The sequence below is a fragment of the Chiloscyllium plagiosum genome, unplaced genomic scaffold (genome assembly GCF_037043375.1).
Source record: "Chiloscyllium plagiosum isolate Xiang-an unplaced genomic scaffold, Cpla_swu_hap1 HiC_scaffold_46, whole genome shotgun sequence".
NCBI classification, from domain to species: domain Eukaryota; kingdom Metazoa; phylum Chordata; class Chondrichthyes; order Orectolobiformes; family Hemiscylliidae; genus Chiloscyllium; species Chiloscyllium plagiosum.
Genome location: NW_028270184.1, coordinates 12,114,527 through 12,136,465, shown reverse-complemented (window position 1 = coordinate 12,136,465; position 21,939 = coordinate 12,114,527). Strand labels below are relative to the sequence as shown.

Sequence of the window (21,939 nt, the reverse complement as noted above, 5' to 3'; positions counted from 1 at the left end):
CTGTCAGAGGGTCAGTGCTGAGGGAGTGCCACACTGTCAGAGGGTCAGTGCTGAGGGAGTGCCACACTGTCGGAGGGTCAGTGCTGAGGGAGTGCCGCACTGTCGGAGGGTCAGTGCTGAGGGAGTGCGCACTGTCAGAGGGTCAGTACTGAGGGAGTGCCGCACTGTCGGAGGGTCAGTGCTGAGGGAGTGCGCATTGTCAGAGGGTCAGTACTGAGGGAGTGCCGCACTGTCAGAGGGTCAGTGCTGAGGGAGTGCCACACTGTCAGAGGGTCAGTGCTGAGGGATTGCCGCACTGTCAGAGGGTCAGTGCTGAGGGAGTGCCACACTGTCAGAGGGTCAGTGCTGAGGGAGTGCCACACTGTCAGAGGGTCAGTGCTGAGGGAGTGCTGCACTGTCAGAGGGTCAATACTGAGGGAACGCCGCACTGTCAGAGGGTCAGTGCTGAGGGAGTGCCACACTGTCAGAGGGTCAGTGCTGAGGGAGTCCCACACTGTCGGAGGGTCAGTGCTGAGGGAGTGCCACACTGTCAGAGGGTCAGTACTGAGGGATTGCCGCACTGTCAGAGGGTCAGTGCTGAGGGAGTGCCACACTGTCAGAGGGTCAGTGCTGAGGGAGTGCCACACTGTCGGAGGGTCAGTACTGAGGGATTGCCGCACTGTCAGAGGGTCAGTGCTGAGGGAGTGCCACACTGTCAGAGGGTCAGTGCTGAGGGAACGCCGCACTGTCAGAGGGTCAGTGCTGAGGGAGTGCCACACTGTCAGAGGGTCAGTACTGAGGGATTGCCACACTGTCAGAGGGTCCGTACTGAGGGAGTTTAGATTAGATTACTTACAGTATGGAAACAGGCCCTTCGGCCCAACAAGTCCACACCGCCCCGCCGAAGCGCAAACCACCCATACCCCTGCATTTACCCCTTACCTAACACTACGGGCAATTTAGCATGGCCAATTCACCTGACCTGCACATCTTTGGATTGTGGGAGGAAACCGGAGCACCCGGAGGAAACCCCACGCAGACACGGGCAGAACGTGCAAACTCCACACAGTCAGTCACCTGAGGCGGGAATTGAACCTGGGTCTCTGGCTCTGTGAGGCAGCAGTGCTAACCACTGTGCCACCGTGCCGCCCAGTTGGAGGGTCAGTACTGAGGGAATGCCGCACTATCAGAGGGTCAGTGCTGAGGGAGTGCCGCACTGTCGGAGGGTCAGTACTGAGGGAGTGCTGCACTGTCAGAGGGTCAGTACTGAGGGAGTGCCACACTGTCGGAGGGTCAGTGCTGAGGGAGTGCCACACTGTCGGAGGGTCAGTACTGGGGAGTGCTGCACTGTCAGAGGGTCAGTGCTGAGGGAGTGCCACACTGTCAGAGGGTCAGTGCTGAGGGAGTGCCACACTGTCGGAGGGTCAGTGCTGAGGGAGTGCCGCACTGTCGGAGGGTCAGTGCTGAGGGAGTGCGCACTGTCAGAGGGTCAGTACTGAGGGAGTGCCGCACTGTCGGAGGGTCAGTGCTGAGGGAGTGCGCATTGTCAGAGGGTCAGTACTGAGGGAGTGCCACACTGTCAGAGGGTCAGTGCTGAGGGAGTGCCACACTGTCGGAGGGTCAGTACTGAGGGATTGCCGCACTGTCAGAGGGTCAGTGCTGAGGGAGTGCCACACTGTCAGAGGGTCAGTGCTGAGGGAGTGCCACACTGTCAGAGGGTCCGTGCTGAGGGAGTGCCACACTGTCAGAGGGTCAGTGCTGAGGGAGTGCTGCACTGTCAGAGGGTCAATACTGAGGGAACGCCGCACTGTCAGAGGGTCAGTGCTGAGGGAGTGCCACACTGTCAGAGGGTCAGTGCTGAGGGAGTGCCACACTGTCGGAGGGTCAGTGCTGAGGGAGTGCCACACTGTCAGAGGGTCAGTACTGAGGGATTGCCGCACTGTCAGAGGGTCAGTGCTGAGGGAGCGCCGCACTGTCGGAGGGTCAGTACTGAGGGAGTGCCACACTGTCGGAGGGTCAGTACTGGGGAGTGCCGCACTGTCGGAGGGTCAGTACTGAGGGAGTGCTGCACTGTCAGAGGGTCAGTACTGAGGGAGTGCCACACTGTCGGAGGGTCAGTGCTGAGGGAGTGCCACACTGTCGGAGGGTCAGTACTGGGGAGTGCCGCACTGTCAGAGGGTCAGTGCTGAGGGAGTGCCACACTGTCAGAGGGTCAGTGCTGAGGGAGTGCCACACTGTCGGAGGGTCAGTGCTGAGGGAGTGCCGCACTGTCGGAGGGTCAGTGCTGAGGGAGTGCGCACTGTCAGAGGGTCAGTACTGAGGGAGTGCCGCACTGTCGGAGGGTCAGTGCTGAGGGAGTGCGCATTGTCAGAGGGTCAGTACTGAGGGAGTGCCGCACTGTCAGAGGGTCAGTGCTGAGGGAGTGCCACACTGTCAGAGGGTCAGTGCTGAGGGATTGCCGCACTGTCAGAGGGTCAGTGCTGAGGGAGTGCCACACTGTCAGAGGGTCAGTGCTGAGGGAGTGCCACACTGTCAGAGGGTCAGTGCTGAGGGAGTGCTGCACTGTCAGAGGGTCAATACTGAGGGAACGCCGCACTGTCAGAGGGTCAGTGCTGAGGGAGTGCCACACTGTCAGAGGGTCAGTGCTGAGGGAGTCCCACACTGTCGGAGGGTCAGTGCTGAGGGAGTGCCACACTGTCAGAGGGTCAGTACTGAGGGATTGCCGCACTGTCAGAGGGTCAGTGCTGAGGGAGTGCCACACTGTCAGAGGGTCAGTGCTGAGGGAGTGCCACACTGTCGGAGGGTCAGTACTGAGGGATTGCCGCACTGTCAGAGGGTCAGTGCTGAGGGAGTGCCACACTGTCAGAGGGTCAGTGCTGAGGGAACGCCGCACTGTCAGAGGGTCAGTGCTGAGGGAGTGCCACACTGTCAGAGGGTCAGTACTGAGGGATTGCCACACTGTCAGAGGGTCCGTACTGAGGGAGTTTAGATTAGATTACTTACAGTATGGAAACAGGCCCTTCGGCCCAACAAGTCCACACCGCCCCGCCGAAGCGCAAACCACCCATACCCCTGCATTTACCCCTTACCTAACACTACGGGCAATTTAGCATGGCCAATTCACCTGACCTGCACATCTTTGGATTGTGGGAGGAAACCGGAGCACCCGGAGGAAACCCCACGCAGACATGGGCAGAACGTGCAAACTCCACACAGTCAGTCACCTGAGGCGGGAATTGAACCTGGGTCTCTGGCTCTGTGAGGCAGCAGTGCTAACCACTGTGCCACCGTGCCGCCCAGTTGGAGGGTCAGTACTGAGGGAATGCCGCACTATCAGAGGGTCAGTGCTGAGGGAGTGCCGCACTGTCGGAGGGTCAGTACTGAGGGAGCGCCGCACTGTCAGAGGGTCAGTACTGAGGGAGCGCCGCACTGTCGGAGGGTCAGTACTGAGGGAGTGCCGCACTGTCGGAGGGTCAGTACTGGGGAGTGCCGCACTGTCGGAGGGTCAGTACTGAGGGAGTGCTGCACTGTCAGAGGGTCAGTACTGAGGGAGTGCCACACTGTCGGAGGGTCAGTGCTGAGGGAGTGCCACACTGTCGGAGGGTCAGTACTGGGGAGTGCCGCACTGTCAGAGGGTCAGTGCTGAGGGAGTGCCACACTGTCAGAGGGTCAGTGCTGAGGGAGTGCCACACTGTCGGAGGGTCAGTGCTGAGGGAGTGCCGCACTGTCGGAGGGTCAGTGCTGAGGGAGTGCGCACTGTCAGAGGGTCAGTACTGAGGGAGTGCCGCACTGTCGGAGGGTTAGTGCTGAGGGAGTGCGCATTGTCAGAGGGTCAGTACTGAGGGAGTGCCACACTGTCAGAGGGTCAGTGCTGAGGGAGTGCCACACTGTCGGAGGGTCAGTACTGAGGGATTGCCGCACTGTCAGAGGGTCAGTGCTGAGGGAGTGCCACACTGTCAGAGGGTCAGTGCTGAGGGAGTGCCACACTGTCAGAGGGTCAGTGCTGAGGGAGTGCCACACTGTCAGAGGGTCAGTGCTGAGGGAGTGCTGCACTGTCAGAGGGTCAATACTGAGGGAACGCCACACTGTCGGAGGGTCAGTGCTGAGGGAGTGCCACACTGTCAGAGGGTCAGTACTGAGGGATTGCCGCACTGTCAGAGGGTCAGTGCTGAGGGAGCGCCGCACTGTCGGAGGGTCAGTACTGAGGGAGTGCCGCACTGTCGGAGGGTCAGTACTGGGGAGTGCCGCACTGTCGGAGGGTCAGTACTGAGGGAGTGCTGCACTGTCAGAGGGTCAGTACTGAGGGAGTGCCACACTGTCGGAGGGTCAGTGCTGAGGGAGTGCCACACTGTCGGAGGGTCAGTACTGGGGAGTGCCGCACTGTCAGAGGGTCAGTGCTGAGGGAGTGCCACACTGTCAGAGGGTCAGTGCTGAGGGAGTGCCACACTGTCGGAGGGTCAGTGCTGAGGGAGTGCCGCACTGTCGGAGGGTCAGTGCTGAGGGAGTGCGCACTGTCAGAGGGTCAGTACTGAGGGAGTGCCGCACTGTCGGAGGGTCAGTGCTGAGGGAGTGCGCATTGTCAGAGGGTCAGTACTGAGGGAGTGCCGCACTGTCAGAGGGTCAGTGCTGAGGGAGTGCCACACTGTCAGAGGGTCAGTGCTGAGGGATTGCCGCACTGTCAGAGGGTCAGTGCTGAGGGAGTGCCACACTGTCAGAGGGTCAGTGCTGAGGGAGTGCCACACTGTCAGAGGGTCAGTGCTGAGGGAGTGCTGCACTGTCAGAGGGTCAATACTGAGGGAACGCCGCACTGTCAGAGGGTCAGTGCTGAGGGAGTGCCACACTGTCAGAGGGTCAGTGCTGAGGGAGTCCCACACTGTCGGAGGGTCAGTGCTGAGGGAGTGCCACACTGTCAGAGGGTCAGTACTGAGGGATTGCCGCACTGTCAGAGGGTCAGTGCTGAGGGAGTGCCACACTGTCAGAGGGTCAGTGCTGAGGGAGTGCCACACTGTCGGAGGGTCAGTACTGAGGGATTGCCGCACTGTCAGAGGGTCAGTGCTGAGGGAGTGCCACACTGTCAGAGGGTCAGTGCTGAGGGAACGCCGCACTGTCAGAGGGTCAGTGCTGAGGGAGTGCCACACTGTCAGAGGGTCAGTACTGAGGGATTGCCACACTGTCAGAGGGTCCGTACTGAGGGAGTTTAGATTAGATTACTTACAGTATGGAAACAGGCCCTTCGGCCCAACAAGTCCACACCGCCCCGCCGAAGCGCAAACCACCCATACCCCTGCATTTACCCCTTACCTAACACTACGGGCAATTTAGCATGGCCAATTCACCTGACCTGCACATCTTTGGATTGTGGGAGGAAACCGGAGCACCCGGAGGAAACCCCACGCAGACACGGGCAGAACGTGCAAACTCCACACAGTCAGTCACCTGAGGCGGGAATTGAACCTGGGTCTCTGGCTCTGTGAGGCAGCAGTGCTAACCACTGTGCCACCGTGCCGCCCAGTTGGAGGGTCAGTACTGAGGGAATGCCGCACTATCAGAGGGTCAGTGCTGAGGGAGTGCCGCACTGTCGGAGGGTCAGTACTGAGGGAGCGCCGCACTGTCAGAGGGTCAGTACTGAGGGAGCGCCGCACTGTCGGAGGGTCAGTACTGAGGGAGTGCCGCACTGTCGGAGGGTCAGTACTGGGGAGTGCCGCACTGTCGGAGGGTCAGTACTGAGGGAGTGCTGCACTGTCAGAGGGTCAGTACTGAGGGAGTGCCACACTGTCGGAGGGTCAGTGCTGAGGGAGTGCCACACTGTCGGAGGGTCAGTACTGGGGAGTGCCGCACTGTCAGAGGGTCAGTGCTGAGGGAGTGCCACACTGTCAGAGGGTCAGTGCTGAGGGAGTGCCGCACTGTCGGAGGGTCAGTACTGAGGGAGTGCCGCACTGTCAGAGGGTCAGTACTGGGGGAGTGCTGCACTGTCGGAGGATCAGTACTGAGGGAGTGCTGCACTGTCGGTGGGTCAATACTGAGGGAACGCCGCACTGTCGGAGGGTCAGGACTGAGGGAGTGCTGCACTGTCGGAGGGTCAGTGCTGAGGGAGTGCCGCACTGTCAGAGGGTCAGTGCTGAGGGAGTGCCGCACTGTCAGAGAGTCAGTACTGAGGGAGTGCTGCTCTGTCAGAGGGTCAGTACTGAGGGGGCACTGCACTGTCAGAGGGTCAGTACTGAAGGAGTGCTGCACTGTCAGAGGGTCAGTACTGAGGGAGTGCTGCTCTGTCAGAGGGTCAGTACTGAGGGGGCACTGCACTGTCTGAGGGTCAGTGCTGAGGGAGTGCCGCACTGTCGGAGGGTCAGTACTGAGGGAGTGCCGCACTGTCAGAGGGTCAGCACTAAGGGAGTGCCTCACTGTCGGAGGGTCAGTGCTGAGGGAATGCCGCACTGTCAGAGGGTCAGTACTGAGGAAGTGCTGTGTTGTCAGAGGGTCAGTACTGAGGGAGTGCCGCACTGTCGGAGGGTCAGTGCTGAGGGAGTGCTGCACAGTTGGAGGGTCAGTACTGAGGGAGTGCTGCACTGTCAGAGGGTCAGTGGTGAGGGAGTGCCGCACTGTCAGAGGGTCAGTACTGAGGGAGTGCTGCTCTGTCAGAGGGTCAGTGCTGAGGGAACGCCGCACTGTCGGAGGGTCAGTACTGAGGGGGCACTGCACTGTCTGAGGGTCAGCACTGAGGGAGTGCCGCACTGTCAGAGGGTCAGCACTGAGGGAGTGCCACACTGTCAGAGGGTCAGTGCTGAGGGAGTGCCACACTGTCGGAGGGTCAGTGCTGAGGGAGTGCCGCACTGTCGGAGGGTCAGTGCTGAGGGAGTGCGCACTGTCAGAGGGTCAGTACTGAGGGAGTGCCGCACTGTCGGAGGGTTAGTGCTGAGGGAGTGCGCATTGTCAGAGGGTCAGTACTGAGGGAGTGCCACACTGTCAGAGGGTCAGTGCTGAGGGAGTGCCACACTGTCGGAGGGTCAGTACTGAGGGATTGCCGCACTGTCAGAGGGTCAGTGCTGAGGGAGTGCCACACTGTCAGAGGGTCAGTGCTGAGGGAGTGCCACACTGTCAGAGGGTCAGTGCTGAGGGAGTGCCACACTGTCAGAGGGTCAGTGCTGAGGGAGTGCTGCACTGTCAGAGGGTCAATACTGAGGGAACGCCACACTGTCGGAGGGTCAGTGCTGAGGGAGTGCCACACTGTCAGAGGGTCAGTACTGAGGGATTGCCGCACTGTCAGAGGGTCAGTGCTGAGGGAGCGCCGCACTGTCGGAGGGTCAGTACTGAGGGAGTGCCGCACTGTCGGAGGGTCAGTACTGGGGAGTGCCGCACTGTCGGAGGGTCAGTACTGAGGGAGTGCTGCACTGTCAGAGGGTCAGTACTGAGGGAGTGCCACACTGTCGGAGGGTCAGTGCTGAGGGAGTGCCACACTGTCGGAGGGTCAGTACTGGGGAGTGCCGCACTGTCAGAGGGTCAGTGCTGAGGGAGTGCCACACTGTCAGAGGGTCAGTGCTGAGGGAGTGCCACACTGTCGGAGGGTCAGTGCTGAGGGAGTGCCGCACTGTCGGAGGGTCAGTGCTGAGGGAGTGCGCACTGTCAGAGGGTCAGTACTGAGGGAGTGCCGCACTGTCGGAGGGTCAGTGCTGAGGGAGTGCGCATTGTCAGAGGGTCAGTACTGAGGGAGTGCCGCACTGTCAGAGGGTCAGTGCTGAGGGAGTGCCACACTGTCAGAGGGTCAGTGCTGAGGGATTGCCGCACTGTCAGAGGGTCAGTGCTGAGGGAGTGCCACACTGTCAGAGGGTCAGTGCTGAGGGAGTGCCACACTGTCAGAGGGTCAGTGCTGAGGGAGTGCTGCACTGTCAGAGGGTCAATACTGAGGGAACGCCGCACTGTCAGAGGGTCAGTGCTGAGGGAGTGCCACACTGTCAGAGGGTCAGTGCTGAGGGAGTCCCACACTGTCGGAGGGTCAGTGCTGAGGGAGTGCCACACTGTCAGAGGGTCAGTACTGAGGGATTGCCGCACTGTCAGAGGGTCAGTGCTGAGGGAGTGCCACACTGTCAGAGGGTCAGTGCTGAGGGAGTGCCACACTGTCGGAGGGTCAGTACTGAGGGATTGCCGCACTGTCAGAGGGTCAGTGCTGAGGGAGTGCCACACTGTCAGAGGTTCAGTGCTGAGGGAACGCCGCACTGTCAGAGGGTCAGTGCTGAGGGAGTGCCACACTGTCAGAGGGTCAGTACTGAGGGATTGCCACACTGTCAGAGGGTCCGTACTGAGGGAGTTTAGATTAGATTACTTACAGTATGGAAACAGGCCCTTCGGCCCAACAAGTCCACACCGCCCCGCCGAAGCGCAAACCACCCATACCCCTGCATTTACCCCTTACCTAACACTACGGGCAATTTAGCATGGCCAATTCACCTGACCTGCACATCTTTGGATTGTGGGAGGAAACCGGAGCACCCGGAGGAAACCCCACGCAGACACGGGCAGAACGTGCAAACTCCACACAGTCAGTCACCTGAGGCGGGAATTGAACCTGGGTCTCTGGCTCTGTGAGGCAGCAGTGCTAACCACTGTGCCACCGTGCCGCCCAGTTGGAGGGTCAGTACTGAGGGAATGCCGCACTATCAGAGGGTCAGTGCTGAGGGAGTGCCGCACTGTCGGAGGGTCAGTACTGAGGGAGTGCCGCACTGTCAGAGGGTCAGTACTGGGGGAGTGCTGCACTGTCGGAGGATCAGTACTGAGGGAGTGCTGCACTGTCGGTGGGTCAATACTGAGGGAACGCCGCACTGTCGGAGGGTCAGGACTGAGGGAGTGCTGCACTGTCGGAGGGTCAGTGCTGAGGGAGTGCCGCACTGTCAGAGGGTCAGTGCTGAGGGAGTGCCGCACTGTCAGAGAGTCAGTACTGAGGGAGTGCTGCTCTGTCAGAGGGTCAGTACTGAGGGGGCACTGCACTGTCTGAGGGTCAGTGCTGAGGGAGTGCCGCACTGTCGGAGGGTCAGTACTGAGGGAGTGCCGCACTGTCAGAGGGTCAGCACTAAGGGAGTGCCTCACTGTCGGAGGGTCAGTGCTGAGGGAATGCCGCACTGTCAGAGGGTCAGTACTGAGGAAGTGCTGTGTTGTCAGAGGGTCAGTACTGAGGGAGTGCCGCACTGTCGGAGGGTCAGTGCTGAGGGAGTGCTGCACAGTTGGAGGGTCAGTACTGAGGGAGTGCTGCACTGTCAGAGGGTCAGTGGTGAGGGAGTGCCGCACTGTCAGAGGGTCAGTACTGAGGGAGTGCTGCTCTGTCAGAGGGTCAGTGCTGAGGGAACGCCGCACTGTCGGAGGGTCAGTACTGAGGGGGCACTGCACTGTCTGAGGGTCAGCACTGAGGGAGTGCCGCACTGTCAGAGGGTCAGCACTGAGGGAGTGCCGCACTGTCGGAGGGTCAGTGCTGAGGGAATGCCGCACTGTCAGAGGGTCAGTACTGAGGGAGTGCCGCACTGTTGGAGGGTCAGTGCTGAGGGAGTGCTGCACAGTTGGAGGGCCAATACTGAGGGAGTGCTGCACAGTTGGAGGGTCAATACTGAGGGAGTGCTGCACTGTCAGAGGGTCAGTGGTGAGGGAGTGCCGCACTGTCAGAGGGTCAGTACTGAGGAAGTGCCGCACAGTCGGAGGGTCAGTGCTGAGGGAGTGGCGTAATGTCGGATGGTCAGTACTGAGGGAGTGTTACCCCTTCAGATCGTCAGTACTGAGGGAGCACCACACAGTCGGAGGGTCAGTACTGAGGGAGTGCCGCACAGTCAGAGCGTCTGTACTGAGGGAGTGCCGCACCGTCGGAGAGCCAGTGCTGAGGGAGTGCCGCACTGTCGGAGGGTCATTGCTGAGGGAGTGCTGCACTGTCGGAGGGTCAGTACTGAGGGAGAACCGCACTCTCAGAGGGTCAGTACTGAAGGAGTGCTGCACTTCGGATGGTCAGTTCTGAGGGAGTGCTGCACTGTCGGAGGGTCAGTACTGAGGGAGTGCTGCACTTTCGGAGGGTCAGTACTAAGGGAGTGCCGCACTCTCAGAGGGTCAGTACTGAGGGAGTGCTGCACTTCGGATGGTCAGTACTGAGGGAGTGCTGCACTGTCAGAGGGTCAGTACTGAGGGGGCACTGCACTGTCGGAGGGTCAGTACTGAGGGAGAACCGCACTGTCGGAGGGTCAGTACTGAGGGAGTGCCGCACTGTCAGAGAGTCAGTACTGAGAGAGTGCCGCACTGTCGGCGGGTCAGTACTGAGGGAGTGCCGCACTGTCGGAGGGTCAGTACTGAGGGAGTGCCGCACTGTCGGACGGTCAGTACTGAGGGAGTGCCGCACTGTCGGACGGTCAGTGCTGAGGGAGTGCCGCTATGTCGGCGGGTCAGTACTGAGGGAGTGCCGCACTGTCGGAGGGTCAGTACTGAGGGAGTGCCGCACTGTCGGACGGTCAGTACTGAGGGAGTGCCGCACTGTCGGAGGGTCAGTACTGAGGGAGTGCCGCACTGTCGGACGGTCAGTACCGAGGGAGTGCCGCACTGTCGGACGGTCAGTGCTGAGGGAGTGCCGCACTGTCGGAGGGTCAGTACTGAGGGAGTGCCGCACTGTCGGAGGGTCAGTACTGAGGGAGTGCAGCACTGTCAGAGAGTCAGTACTGAGAGAGTGCCGCACTGTCGGGGGTCAGTACTGAGGGTGTGCCGCACTGTCGGACGGTCAGTGCTGAGGGAGTGCCGCACTGTCGGATGGTCAGTGCTGAGGGAGTGCCGCACTGTCGGCGGGTCAGTACTGAGGGAGTGCCGCACTGTCGGAGGGTCAGTACTGAGGGAGTGCCGCACTGTCGGCGGGTCAGTACTGAGGGAGTGCCGCACTGTCGGAGGGTCAGTACTGAGGGAGTGCCGCACTGTCGGACGGTCAGTACTGAGGGAGTGCCGCACTGTCGGACGGTCAGTGCTGAGGGAGTGCCGCACTGTCGGCGGGTCAGTACTGAGGGAGTGCCGCACTGTCGGAGGGTCAGTACTGAGGGAGTGCCGCACTGTCGGCGGGTCAGTACTGAGGGAGTGCCGCACTGTCGGAGGGTCAGTACTGAGGGAGTGCCGCACTGTCGGACGGTCAGTACTGAGGGAGTGCCGCACTGTCGGACGGTCAGTGCTGAGGGAGTGCCGCACTGTCGGCGGGTCAGTACTGAGGGAGTGCCGCACTGTCGGCGGGTCAGTACTGAGGGAGTGCCGCACTGTCGGAGGGTCAGTACTGAGGGAGTGCCGTACTGTCGGAGGGTCAGTACTGAGGGAGCGCCGCACTGTCGGAGGGTCAGTACTGAGGGAGTGCCGCACTGTCGGATGGTCAGTACTGAGGGAGTGCCGCACTGTCGGAGGGTCAGTACTGAGGGAATGCCGCACTGTCGGCGGGTCAGTACTGAGGGAGTGCCGCACTGTCGGAGGGTCAGTACTGAGGGAGTGCCGCACTGTCGGACGGTCAGTGCTGAGGGAGTGCCGCACTGTCGGACGGTCAGTGCTGAGGGAGTGCCGCACTGTCGGCGGGTCAGTACTGAGGGAGTGCCGCACTGTCGGACGGTCAGTACTGAGGGAGTGCCGCACTGTCGGAGGGTCAGTACTGAGGGAGTGCCGCACTGTCGGCGGGTCAGTACTGAGGGAGTGCCGCACTGTCGGAGGGTCAGTGCTGAGGGAGCGCCGCACTGTCAGAGGGTCAGTACTGAGGGAGTGCCGCACTGTCGGAGGGTCAGTGCTGAGGGAGCGCCGCACTGTCAGACCACTGTGAGGGAGTACAGGAAAGGTTTCCCAGCCTGATCCCTGGGTTGGCAGGACTGAAGTATGAAGAGAGACCGTATCGGTTTCAGACTGTACTGACTGGGGAGTTAGACTGATGAGGAGGGGGACTCTCAGAGAAACCTATAAATGTCTTCACTCGAGTGGACAGGCCAACGCAGGGTGTCCCTCTGTTCTGGGGGTTTGATGAATGGACACAATCTCATTCATCGCGAGTGGGAGGGGGAGAAAGCTCTTCTCTCCTGCGATTGTGCATCTTCGGAGTTCTCTTGCCCAGAACGGTGTGGAATCTCCCCCATTCAATGTATCATCGCCTGGGACAGTGGAGACTCGAGGACTGGGAGGACTCAGGGATCAGGCGGAAAGTGGATCTTTTATATTTGTTCTTTGGCCGAGCATTTTTTGGCTTGTCCCGAATTTTCCCGAGAGTAAGTGGGGGGTAGAATTGCAGCCACATTCTGACCAGGCATGAATTTACAGCGTGTTGGGATAGGCTGGAGGGGCAGAATGGCCTCTAGCTGCCCCTAATGGTGCCTGGGGATGACATTGTTAAAGTGGGGCGCGGAGGTGAGGGCCGTTCACAACCCTGTCTAACCATTCTGATTCCGCTTTCTCTCTCCATCACCTTTCTCCCTCCCTCGTCCACACACTCCCTTTTTCTCTCCTTCCCTCTCTGTCTCCCTCCCTCTCTCTCTCTGTTCCTCACCCCCCTCCCCCTCTCTCCTCTTCTGTCTCGCCCACTCCAATTCTCTCTTCTTGCCTGTCTGTCTCACTCTCCTCCCCGAATCTGCTCCACCTCTCTAACCCTTTCACCCCCTCTCCCACTCTCCTACACCACTCCATCTCTCTCTTTCCCTCTCTATCCGTCTCCCACTCTCTCTCTCTTCATCTCTCTCTCCTTCCCTTTCTCTCTCATCCTGCCCTTCTTGGTCTCTCTCTCTCTCTCTCTCTCTGACTCTCTCTCTCCCCCCTTCTCTCTCTATTCCTCCCTCTCTCCATTCCTCCCTCCCTCCATCCCTCACTCTCCCTCTCCCCATCCCTCTCTCCTTCCCTTTCTCTTGCTCTGCCCCTCTCGATCTCTCCCTCCCTCCCTCTCCCCATCCCTCTCTCTATCCCTCCCTCTCCCCATCCCTCTCTCTCCCCCTCACTCTCTGTCCCCATCCCTCCCTCTCCCCCTCACTCTCTGTCCCCATCCCTCCCTCTCCCCATCCCTCTCTGTCCCTCTCCCCATCCCTCTGTCCCTCTCCCCATCCCTCTGTCCCTCTCCCCATCCCTCCCTCTCCCCATCCCTCTCTGTCCCTCTCCCTATCCCTCCCTCTCCCCATCCCTCACTATCCCTCTCCCAATCCCTCCCTCTTCCCATCCCTCTCTCTCCCCATCCCTCTCTCTCCCCATCCCTCCCTCTCCCCATCACTCCCTCTCCCCATCCCTCACTATCCCTCTCCCAATCCCTCCCTCTTCCCATCCCTCTCTCTCCCCATCCCTCCCTCTCCCCACTCCTCTCTGTCCCTCTTCCCAGCCCTCCCTCTCCCCATCCCTCCCTCTCCCCATCCCTCTCTCTCCCCATCCCTCTCTCTCCCCATCCCTCTCTCTCCCCATCCCTCCCTCTCCCCATCCCTCTCTGTCCCCATCCCTCTCTGTCCCCATCCCTCTCTCTCCCCAACCCTCTCTCTCCCCATCCCTCCCTCTCCCCATCCCTCCCTCTCCCCATCCCTCTCTGTCCCTCTCCCCATCCCTCCCTCTCCCCATCCCTCTCTGTCCCTCTCCCCATCCCTCTCTGTCCCCATCCCTCCCTCTCCCCATCCCTCTCTGTCCCTCTCCCCATCCCTCCCTCTCCCCATCCCTCTCTGTCCCCATCCCTCCCTCTCCCCATCCCTCTCTGTCCCTCTCCCCATCCCTCTCTGTCCCCATCCCTCCCTCTCCCCATCCCTCTCTGTCCCTCTCCCCATCCCTCTCTCTTCCCATCCCTCCCTCTCCCCATCCCTCTCTGTCCCCATCCCTCCCTCTCCCCATCCCTCTCTGACCCCCTCCCTCTCCCCATCCCTCTCTGTCCTTCTCCCCATCCCCCTCTCTCCCCATCCCTCTCTCTCCCCATCCCTCTCTCTCCCCATCCCTCTCTCTCCCCCTCCCTCTCTCTCCCCCTCCCTCTCTCTCCCCATCCCTCTCTCTCCCCATCCCTCTCTGTCCCCATCCCTCCCTCTCCCCATCCCTCTCTGTCCCTCTCCCCATCCCTCCCTCTCCCCATCCCTCTCTGTCCCTCTCCCCATCCCTCTCTGTCCCCATCCCTCCCTCTCCCCATCCCTCTCTGTCCCTCTCCCCATCCCTCCCTCTCCCCATCCCTCTCTGTCCCCATCCCTCCCTCTCCCCATCCCTCTCTGTCCCTCTCCCCATCCCTCTCTGTCCCCATCCCTCCCTCTCCCCATCCCTCTCTGTCCCTCTCCCCATCCCTCTCTCTTCCCATCCCTCCCTCTCCCCATCCCTCTCTGTCCCCATCCCTCCCTCTCCCCATCCCTCTCTGACCCCCTCCCTCTCCCCATCCCTCTCTGTCCTTCTCCCCATCCCCCACTCTCCCCATCCCTCTCTCTCCCCATCCCTCTCTCTCCCCATCCCTCTCTCTCCCCATCCCTCTCTCTCCCCCTCCCTCTCTCTCCCCCTCCCTCTCTCTCCCCATCCCTCTCTCTCCCCATCCCTCTCTGTCCCCATCCCTCCCTCTCCCCATCCCTCTCTGTCCCACTCCCTATCCCTCTCTCTTCCCATCCCTCCCTCTCCCCATCCCTCTCTGTCCCTGTCCCCATCCCTCCCTCTCCCCATCCCTCTCTGTCCCTGTCCCCATCCCTCTCTGTCCCCATCCCTCTCTGTCCCCATCCCTCTCTCTCTCCATCCCTCTCTCTTCCCATCCCTCTCTCTCCCCATCCCTCTCTGTCCCTATCCCTCCCTCTCCCCATCCCTCTCTGTCCCTATCCCCATTCCTCTCTGTCCCTGTCCCCATCCCTCCCTCTCCCCATCCCTCTCTGTCCCTGTCCCCATCCCTCTCTCTCCCCATCCCTCTCTCTCTCCATCCCTCTCTCTTCCCATCCCTCCCTCTCCCTATCCCTCTCTGTCCCTCTCCCCATCCCTCTCTCTCCCCATCCCTCTCTCTCCCCATCCCTCCCTCTCCCCATCCCTCTCTGTCCCCATCCCTCTCTCCCCATCCCTCCCTCTCCCCATCCCTCTCTGTCCCCATCCCTCTCTCTCCCCATCCCTCCCTCTCCCCATCCCTCCCTCTCCCCATCCCTCTCTCTTCCCATCCCTCCCTCTCCCCATCCCTCTCTGTCCTTCTCCCCATCCCTCTCTCTCCCCATCCCTCTCTCTCCCCATCCCTCTCTGTCCCTATCCCTCCCTCTCCCCATCCCTCTCTGACCCTCTCCCCATCCCTCTCTCTTCCCATCCCTGCCTCTCCCCATCCCTCTCTGTCCCTGTCCCCATCCCTCCCTCTCCCCATCCCTCCCTCTCCCCATCCCTCTCTCTCCCCATCCCTCTCTCCCCATCCCTCCCTCTCCCCATCCCTCACTGTCCCTCTCCCCATCCCTCTCTCTCCCCATCCCTCTCTCTCCCCATCCCTCTCTCTCCCCATCCCTCTCTCTCTCCATCCCTCTCTCTTCCCATCCCTCCCTCTCCCCATCCCTCACTGTCCCTCTCCCCATCCCTCTCTCTCCCCATCCCTCTCTCTCCCCATCCCTCTCTCTCCCCATCCCTCCCTCTCCCCATTCTTCTCTCTCCCCATCCTTCTCTCTCCCCATCCTTCTCTCTCCCCATCCCTCTCTCTCCCCATCCCTCTCTCTCCCCATCCCTCTCTCTCCCCATCCCTCTCTCTCCCCATCCCTCCCTCTCCCCATCCCTCCCTCTCCCCATCCCTCTCTCTCCCCATCCCTCTCTCCCCATCCCTCCCTCTCCCCATCCCTCTCTGTCCCTCTCCCCATCCCTCTCTTCCCATCCCTCCCTCTCCCATCCCTCTCTGTCCTTCTCCCCATCCCCCTCTCTCCCCATCCCTCTCTCTCCCCATCCCTCTCTCTCCCCATCCCTCTCTCCCCATCCCTCTCTCCCCATCCCTCTCTGTCCCCATCCTTCCCTCTCCCCATCCTTCCCTCTCCCCATCCCCCTCTCTCCCCATCCCTCTCTCTCCCCATCCCTCTCTCTCCCCATCCCTCCCTCTCCCCATCCCTCTCTTCCCATCCCTCCCTCTCCCATCCCTCTCTGTCCTTCTCCCCATCCCCCTCTCTCCCCATCCCTCTCTCTTCCCATCCCTCTCTCTCCCCATCCCTCTCTCTCCCCATCCCTCTCTGTCCCCATCCCTCTCTGTCCCCATCCCTCTCTCCCCATCCCTCCCTCTCCCCATCCCTCTCTGTCCCTCTCCCCATCCCTCTCTTCCCATCCCTCCCTCTCCCATCCCTCTCTGTCCTTCTCCCCATCCCCCTCTCTCCCCATCCCTCTCTCTTCCCATCCCTCTCTCTCCCCATCCCTCTCTCTCCCCATCCCTCTCTGTCCCCATCCCTCTCTGTCCCCATCCCTCTCTCTCTCCATCCCTCTCTCTTCCCATCCCTCTCTCTCCCCATCCCTCTCTCTCCCCATCCCTCTCTGTCCCCATCCCTCTCTGTCCCCATCCCTCTCTCTCTCCATCCCTCTCTCTTCCCATCCCTCTCTCTCCCCATCCCTCTCTCTCCCCATCCCTCTCTGTCCCTATCCCTCCCCCTCCCCATCCCTCTCTGACCCTCTCCCCATCCCTCTCTCTTCCCATCCCTGCCTCTCCCCATCCCTCTCTGTCCCTGTCCCCATCCCTCCCTCTCCCCATCCCTCCCTCTCCCCATCCCTCTCTCTCCCCATCCCTCTCTCCCCATCCCTCCCTCTCCCCATCCCTCACTGTCCCTCTCCCCATCCCTCTCTCTCCCCATCCCTCTCTCTCCCCATCCCTCTCTCTCCCCATCCCTCCCTCTCCCCATTCTTCTCTCTCCCCATCCTTCTCTCTCCCCATCCTTCTCTCTCCCCATCCCTCTCTCTCCCCATCCCTCTCTCTCCCCATCCCTCTCTCTCCCCATCCCTCCCTCTCCCCATCCCTCCCTCTCCCTATCCCTCTCTCTCCCCATCCCTCTCTCCCCATCCCTCCCTCTCCCCATCCCTCTCTGTCCCTCTCCCCATCCCTCTCTTCCCATCCCTCCCTCTCCCATCCCTCTCTGTCCTTCTCCCCATCCCCCTCTCTCCCCATCCCTCTCTCTCCCCATCCCTCTCTCTCCCCATCCCTCTCTCCCCATCCCTCTCTCCCCATCCCTCTCTGTCCCCATCCTTCCCTCTCCCCATCCTTCCCTCTCCCCATCCCCCTCTCTCCCCATCCCTCTCTCTCCCCATCCCTCTCTCTCCCCATCCCTCTCTCCCCATCCCTCCCTCTCCCCATCCCTCTCTGTCCCTCTCCCCATCCCTCTCTTCCCATCCCTCCCTCTCCCATCCCTCTCTGTCCTTCTCCCCATCCCCCTCTCTCCCCATCCCTCTCTCTTCCCATCCCTCTCTCTCCCCATCCCTCTCTCTCCCCATCCCTCTCTGTCTCCATCCCTCTCTGTCCCCATCCCTCTCTCTCTCCATCCCTCTCTCTTCCCATCCCTCTCTCTCCCCATCCCTCTCTGTCCCCATCCCTCTCTGTCCCCATCCCTCTCTGTCCCCATCCCTCTCTGTCCCCATCCCTCTCTCTCTCCATCCCTCTCTCTTCCCATCCCTCTCTCTCCCCATCCCTCTCTCTCCCCATCCCTCTCTGTCCCTATCCCTCCCCCTCCCCATCCCTCTCTGACCCTCTCCCCATCCCTCTCTCTTCCCATCCCTGCCTCTCCCCATCCGTCTCTGTCCCTGTCCCCATCCCTCTCTCTCCCCATCCCTCTCTCTCTCCATCCCTCTCTCTTCCCATCCCTCTCTGTCCCCATCCCTCCCTGTCCCTCTCCCTATTCCTCTTTCCTTCCCTTTCTCTCGCTCTGCCCCCCTCTCTCTCCCTCCCTCCCTCTCCCCATCTCTCTCTCTCCCTCCCTCCCTCTCCCCATCTCTCTCTCTCTATCCCTCCTTCTCCCCATCTCTCTCTCACTCTATCCCTCCCTCTCCCCATCTCTCTCTCTCTATCCCTCCCTCTCCCCATCCCTGTCTTCTCCCTTTCCGTCTCTGTCTGGCTGTCCGTCGCCCTCCTGTCCCACAGGAGATGCACTTCCACCCGAAGGCGCTGAAGGATGTGAAGGGTCAGATCGGGGCTCCGATGCCTGGCAAGGTGCTGGATATTAAGGTGAAGGAGGGCAGCCGTATAGAGAAGGGGAAGCCGCTGTGTGTGCTCAGTGCCATGAAGATGGAGACGGTGGTGAACTCCCCCATGTCAGGCACCGTCAAGAAGATCTATGTCACCCGTGACATGCACCTCGAAGGCGATGACCTCATCCTGGAAATCGAGTAGGCCCTGACCCCTGTGCCCTGAGCTCTGACCTTCCTGCCCTGACCCCTGCCATCTCTGACCCCCTCTGACCTCCCTGCCCTGATCCGTGTCCTCTCTGACCCCCCCGCCCTGACCTCTGACCGCCCCTGCCCTGACCCCTGCCCTCTCTGACCCCCCCCGCCCTGACCTCTGAACTCCCTGCCCTGACCCGTGTCCTCTCTGACCCCCCCGCCCTGACCTCCGACTTCCCTGCCATGACCCCTGCCCTCTCTGACCCCCCCTGCCCTGACCCCCTTCCTGTTTCATGCCCCCAACTGCCCAGCCCCACCCCACTCCATACATTTGCACCTCCCCACCCTCACCCCCACACTCGGCTCTCCGACTGTTCCTTGCCAACTCCTGTATTCAGACCGTGAACAGGCCGACACTGTACAGTTTCTCTGTTGAACAGACCAACTCACAACTTGTCCTCAGTTCCAAACTGCAGGCACTACAGGGTGTTGGAACGGGACCCCCCCTCCCCCGCCCCATGTCGAGGTTTTTATAGGAATCATGTATCTCCCACCCCTGCCATTTTCATACAGCTCCCCCCGCACCCCCACCTCGATTTTCCCTGAGTCTGGCACCCACGTACAGACCCCGAAGCACTCAGTGCAAAGTATCAGGAGGTCGACTTAATTTCAAGTCTGTTCGTTCACAGGGCGTGGGCATCGCTGGCTGGGCCCAGCTCTTATCGCCCCGTCCCTACTTTCTCCCCTTGAAAAGGTGGGGGAGGGGGTGGTGAGCCGCCATCTTGAACGGCTGCAGCCCGCGTGCTGTGGGTGAGACCCACAATGCCCTGAGGGAGGGAATTCCAGGATTCTGACCCAGCGACACTGAAGGAACGGCCGATATATTCCCAAGGGGCTCCGAGGGGAGCCTTCAGAGGGTGGGGCTGGTGTTCCCATGTATCTGCTGCCCTGCTCCTTCCCGATGGGAGTGGCCGTGGGTTTGGAAGGTGCTGCCTGAGGATCTTTGGTGAATTTCTGCAGTGCGTCTTGTAGCTGGTACACACTGCTGCTACTGAGCGTCAGTGAGGGGGAGGGAGGGGATGTTTCTGGATGTGGTGCCAATCCAATGGGGGGCAGCTTTGTTCTAATTATGAGTCCATTCACTGACAGCGGAAAGATAATGAGTTTTGGAGCCCAGATACTCGATTTTGAAGATTAAGGAAGGATAACATGCACTGGCTGATCTGGAGCCCCCCCCCCCACCCCCCGTGAATGAGGGAGCCGGACGTGCTGATTAGACCCAGAATCCCAGCCCCTGTTCAGGAAGGTCATTGTTGCTCACAGCTCGACACGAATCCCAACAGGCCCTGGCTGTGAGGGAAAGGCTTGCCCTTCGTTCCGAGTCTAATCAGGCTCCAGACTCCACCGACTAGCCCACCCCAGGGCAGGACGGAGTGGCGGGGGGGGGGGGGGAGGGGGAGGTTTGGAGGGGACGTGATGACCTCAAAGAGCTTAACCCCATCCCCACCCCTGCTCAGCTCCCTGACCCTGACCTTTGACATTGCTCGGAGGATCAGGCAGCAGACAGTGGGATCTGTGCGGGATCCACTGATAACCAATCCTGTGCGGTCCTATCCCACTCCTTATTGGTCTGGTCACTGACTGTCCACTCTGCCTGACTGATTTCCCATCATGCAGTGAGAGAGGGTGTGCTTCCTCCTGGGATGACCAATCCCAGACTTCCCAGATACCCCACTCCCTCTCGGATCGACACTGGATGGACGCCGGTCACTCTGGGAGTGGCTGGTCACTCTCTAAATGGACAATGGTCACTGGGAATGACTGGTCACTCTCCAGTTGGACAATGGTCACTCTGTGAATGACTGGTCACTCTCTAGATAGGCAACAGTCTCTCTGGGAATGACTGGTCACTCTCCAGATGGACAATAGTCACTGGGAATGTCTGGTCACTCTCCAGTTGGACAATGGTCACTCTGTGAATGACTGGTCACTCTCTAGATAGGCAACAGTCTCTCTGGGAGTGGCTGGTTACTCTCTAGATGGACACTGGTGGCTGTGGGAGTGGGCTGATGGGTGGATGGGTAAGGGAGGTGGTTGGAGTAGGAGGAGAATGGCGCCAAGTGATGAAAGTCTGACCATCTCCTGAACATTGACCAGATGACCTCCCCCCCTCCACCCCCAACCCCACCCCACCCGAGACCACCAGGGAAGCCCCCCCCATTGCGTTTGGGGAACCCTCTTCCCCTTCCCTTCCTGCAAAACCACTCCGGACCCTGCCTGAAGGAGGCCGAACCCTGTCCAGTCACGGCTCTGGAAGCTCCGTCGGGAATTCTGCGGGGAGTAGAGCGACCAATCCCGGCCGGAGATCCCTCCTCCTCCCGGGTCAGCTCACACACCTTGACCGAGTGAACGGGGTCACTCCCCTGGGACATGGGCGTGCCGCGTAATGTCTCCCTACCCTCTCTGGAGCAGGAGAGGGAATTGGCCGTGACTAAGGCCCCTGTTCAGTGGGACAGGGCAGCGCGGACTCAGAAACCGACTGGTGATTGTTAACCTCCCCGCTCTGGGGTCACGACCCCGTGGAACATGTGCCTGCTACGTCAATGCCCCGATGACTGAACCTTGGCAAACGTCTGGGGGATATCGCTGCAAGGCTCGGCCTCCCCCCTCCGTGCCCACCTGTATTTCAGGTTTCCACCCGTTGTACGTTGGAAACCGAAAATGTTTAACAAACAGAGTTTAACAATAAATCAGCGACTCTCGGATGTCTGTCTGGTCCACCGTGTGGGCAGCTGGTGGGGGGGGGTTGGAACATTCCACAATCAGTGTCAACAGATCCTTCTGCCGGGCCCTAACTGCCCTCGAGGGGGGTGGCTTGCGACAGTCATGTCAGAGGGCAAGGAGGAGCCAATCGCGTTGCCGGCACAGACCATGAAGGCACGACTGCGAAGGTAGGAGCAGCCATTCGGCCCATCGAGTCCGCTGCACAATTCAGTCAGACTGGTGGCCTACCTTAAAGGCTTTACCCCCCCCACACACCCTACACCTGCTACATCAGGTCGGTACACCCCACCCCCCGCCCCCGAAACTGATTCCACTCCTTCTTCATCATACTCACTGATACACCCGTACTCCAGTGAGGGAGAGACTGGTTGACCCATTCCCCACTCCAGACACACACAGACGGTGCGAATGGATGTACCATCAAACGCACACAGTCAGTGGGGAATGGGTGTACCATCTCACACACAGGCAGTGGGGAATGGGTGTACCATCTCACACACAGACAGTGGGGAATGGGTGAACCATCTAACGCACACAGACAGTGGGGAATGGGTGTACCATCTAACGCACACAGACAGTGGGGAATGGGTGTACCATCTCACACACAGGCAGTGGGGAATGGGTGTACCATCTCACACACAGACAGTGGGGAATGGGTGTACCATCTCACACACAGGCAGTGGGGAATGGGTGTACCATCTCACACACAGACAGTGGGGAATGGGTGAACCATCTAACGCACACAGACAGTGGGGAATGGGTGTACCATCTAACGCACACAGACAGTGGGGAATGGGTGTACCATCTCACACACAGGCAGTGGGGAATGGGTGTACCATCTCACACACAGACAGTGGGGAATGGGTGTACCATCTAACGCACACAGACAGTGGGGAATGGGTGAACCATCTAACGCACACAGACAGTGGG

The 21,939-nt window shown here is 60.5% G+C and overlaps 1 protein-coding gene across 3 annotated transcripts in view; it reads left to right on the top strand.

The window, feature by feature from the left end:
- LOC122543886 (pyruvate carboxylase, mitochondrial-like) overlaps nucleotides 1-20,990 on the top strand; it is a 931,966-nt gene extending 910,976 nt beyond the window's left edge. For all 3 annotated transcript variants that reach the window (XM_087983758.1, XM_087983759.1, XM_087983757.1), the window contains one exon: nucleotides 17,987-20,990. In XM_087983758.1, the coding sequence (XP_087839884.1) occupies nucleotides 17,987-18,235 (249 nt within the window). In that variant the 3' untranslated portion in view covers nucleotides 18,236-20,990. The remainder of the gene's footprint in view (nucleotides 1-17,986) is intronic.
- The last annotated feature ends 949 nt before the right edge of the window (nucleotides 20,991-21,939 follow it).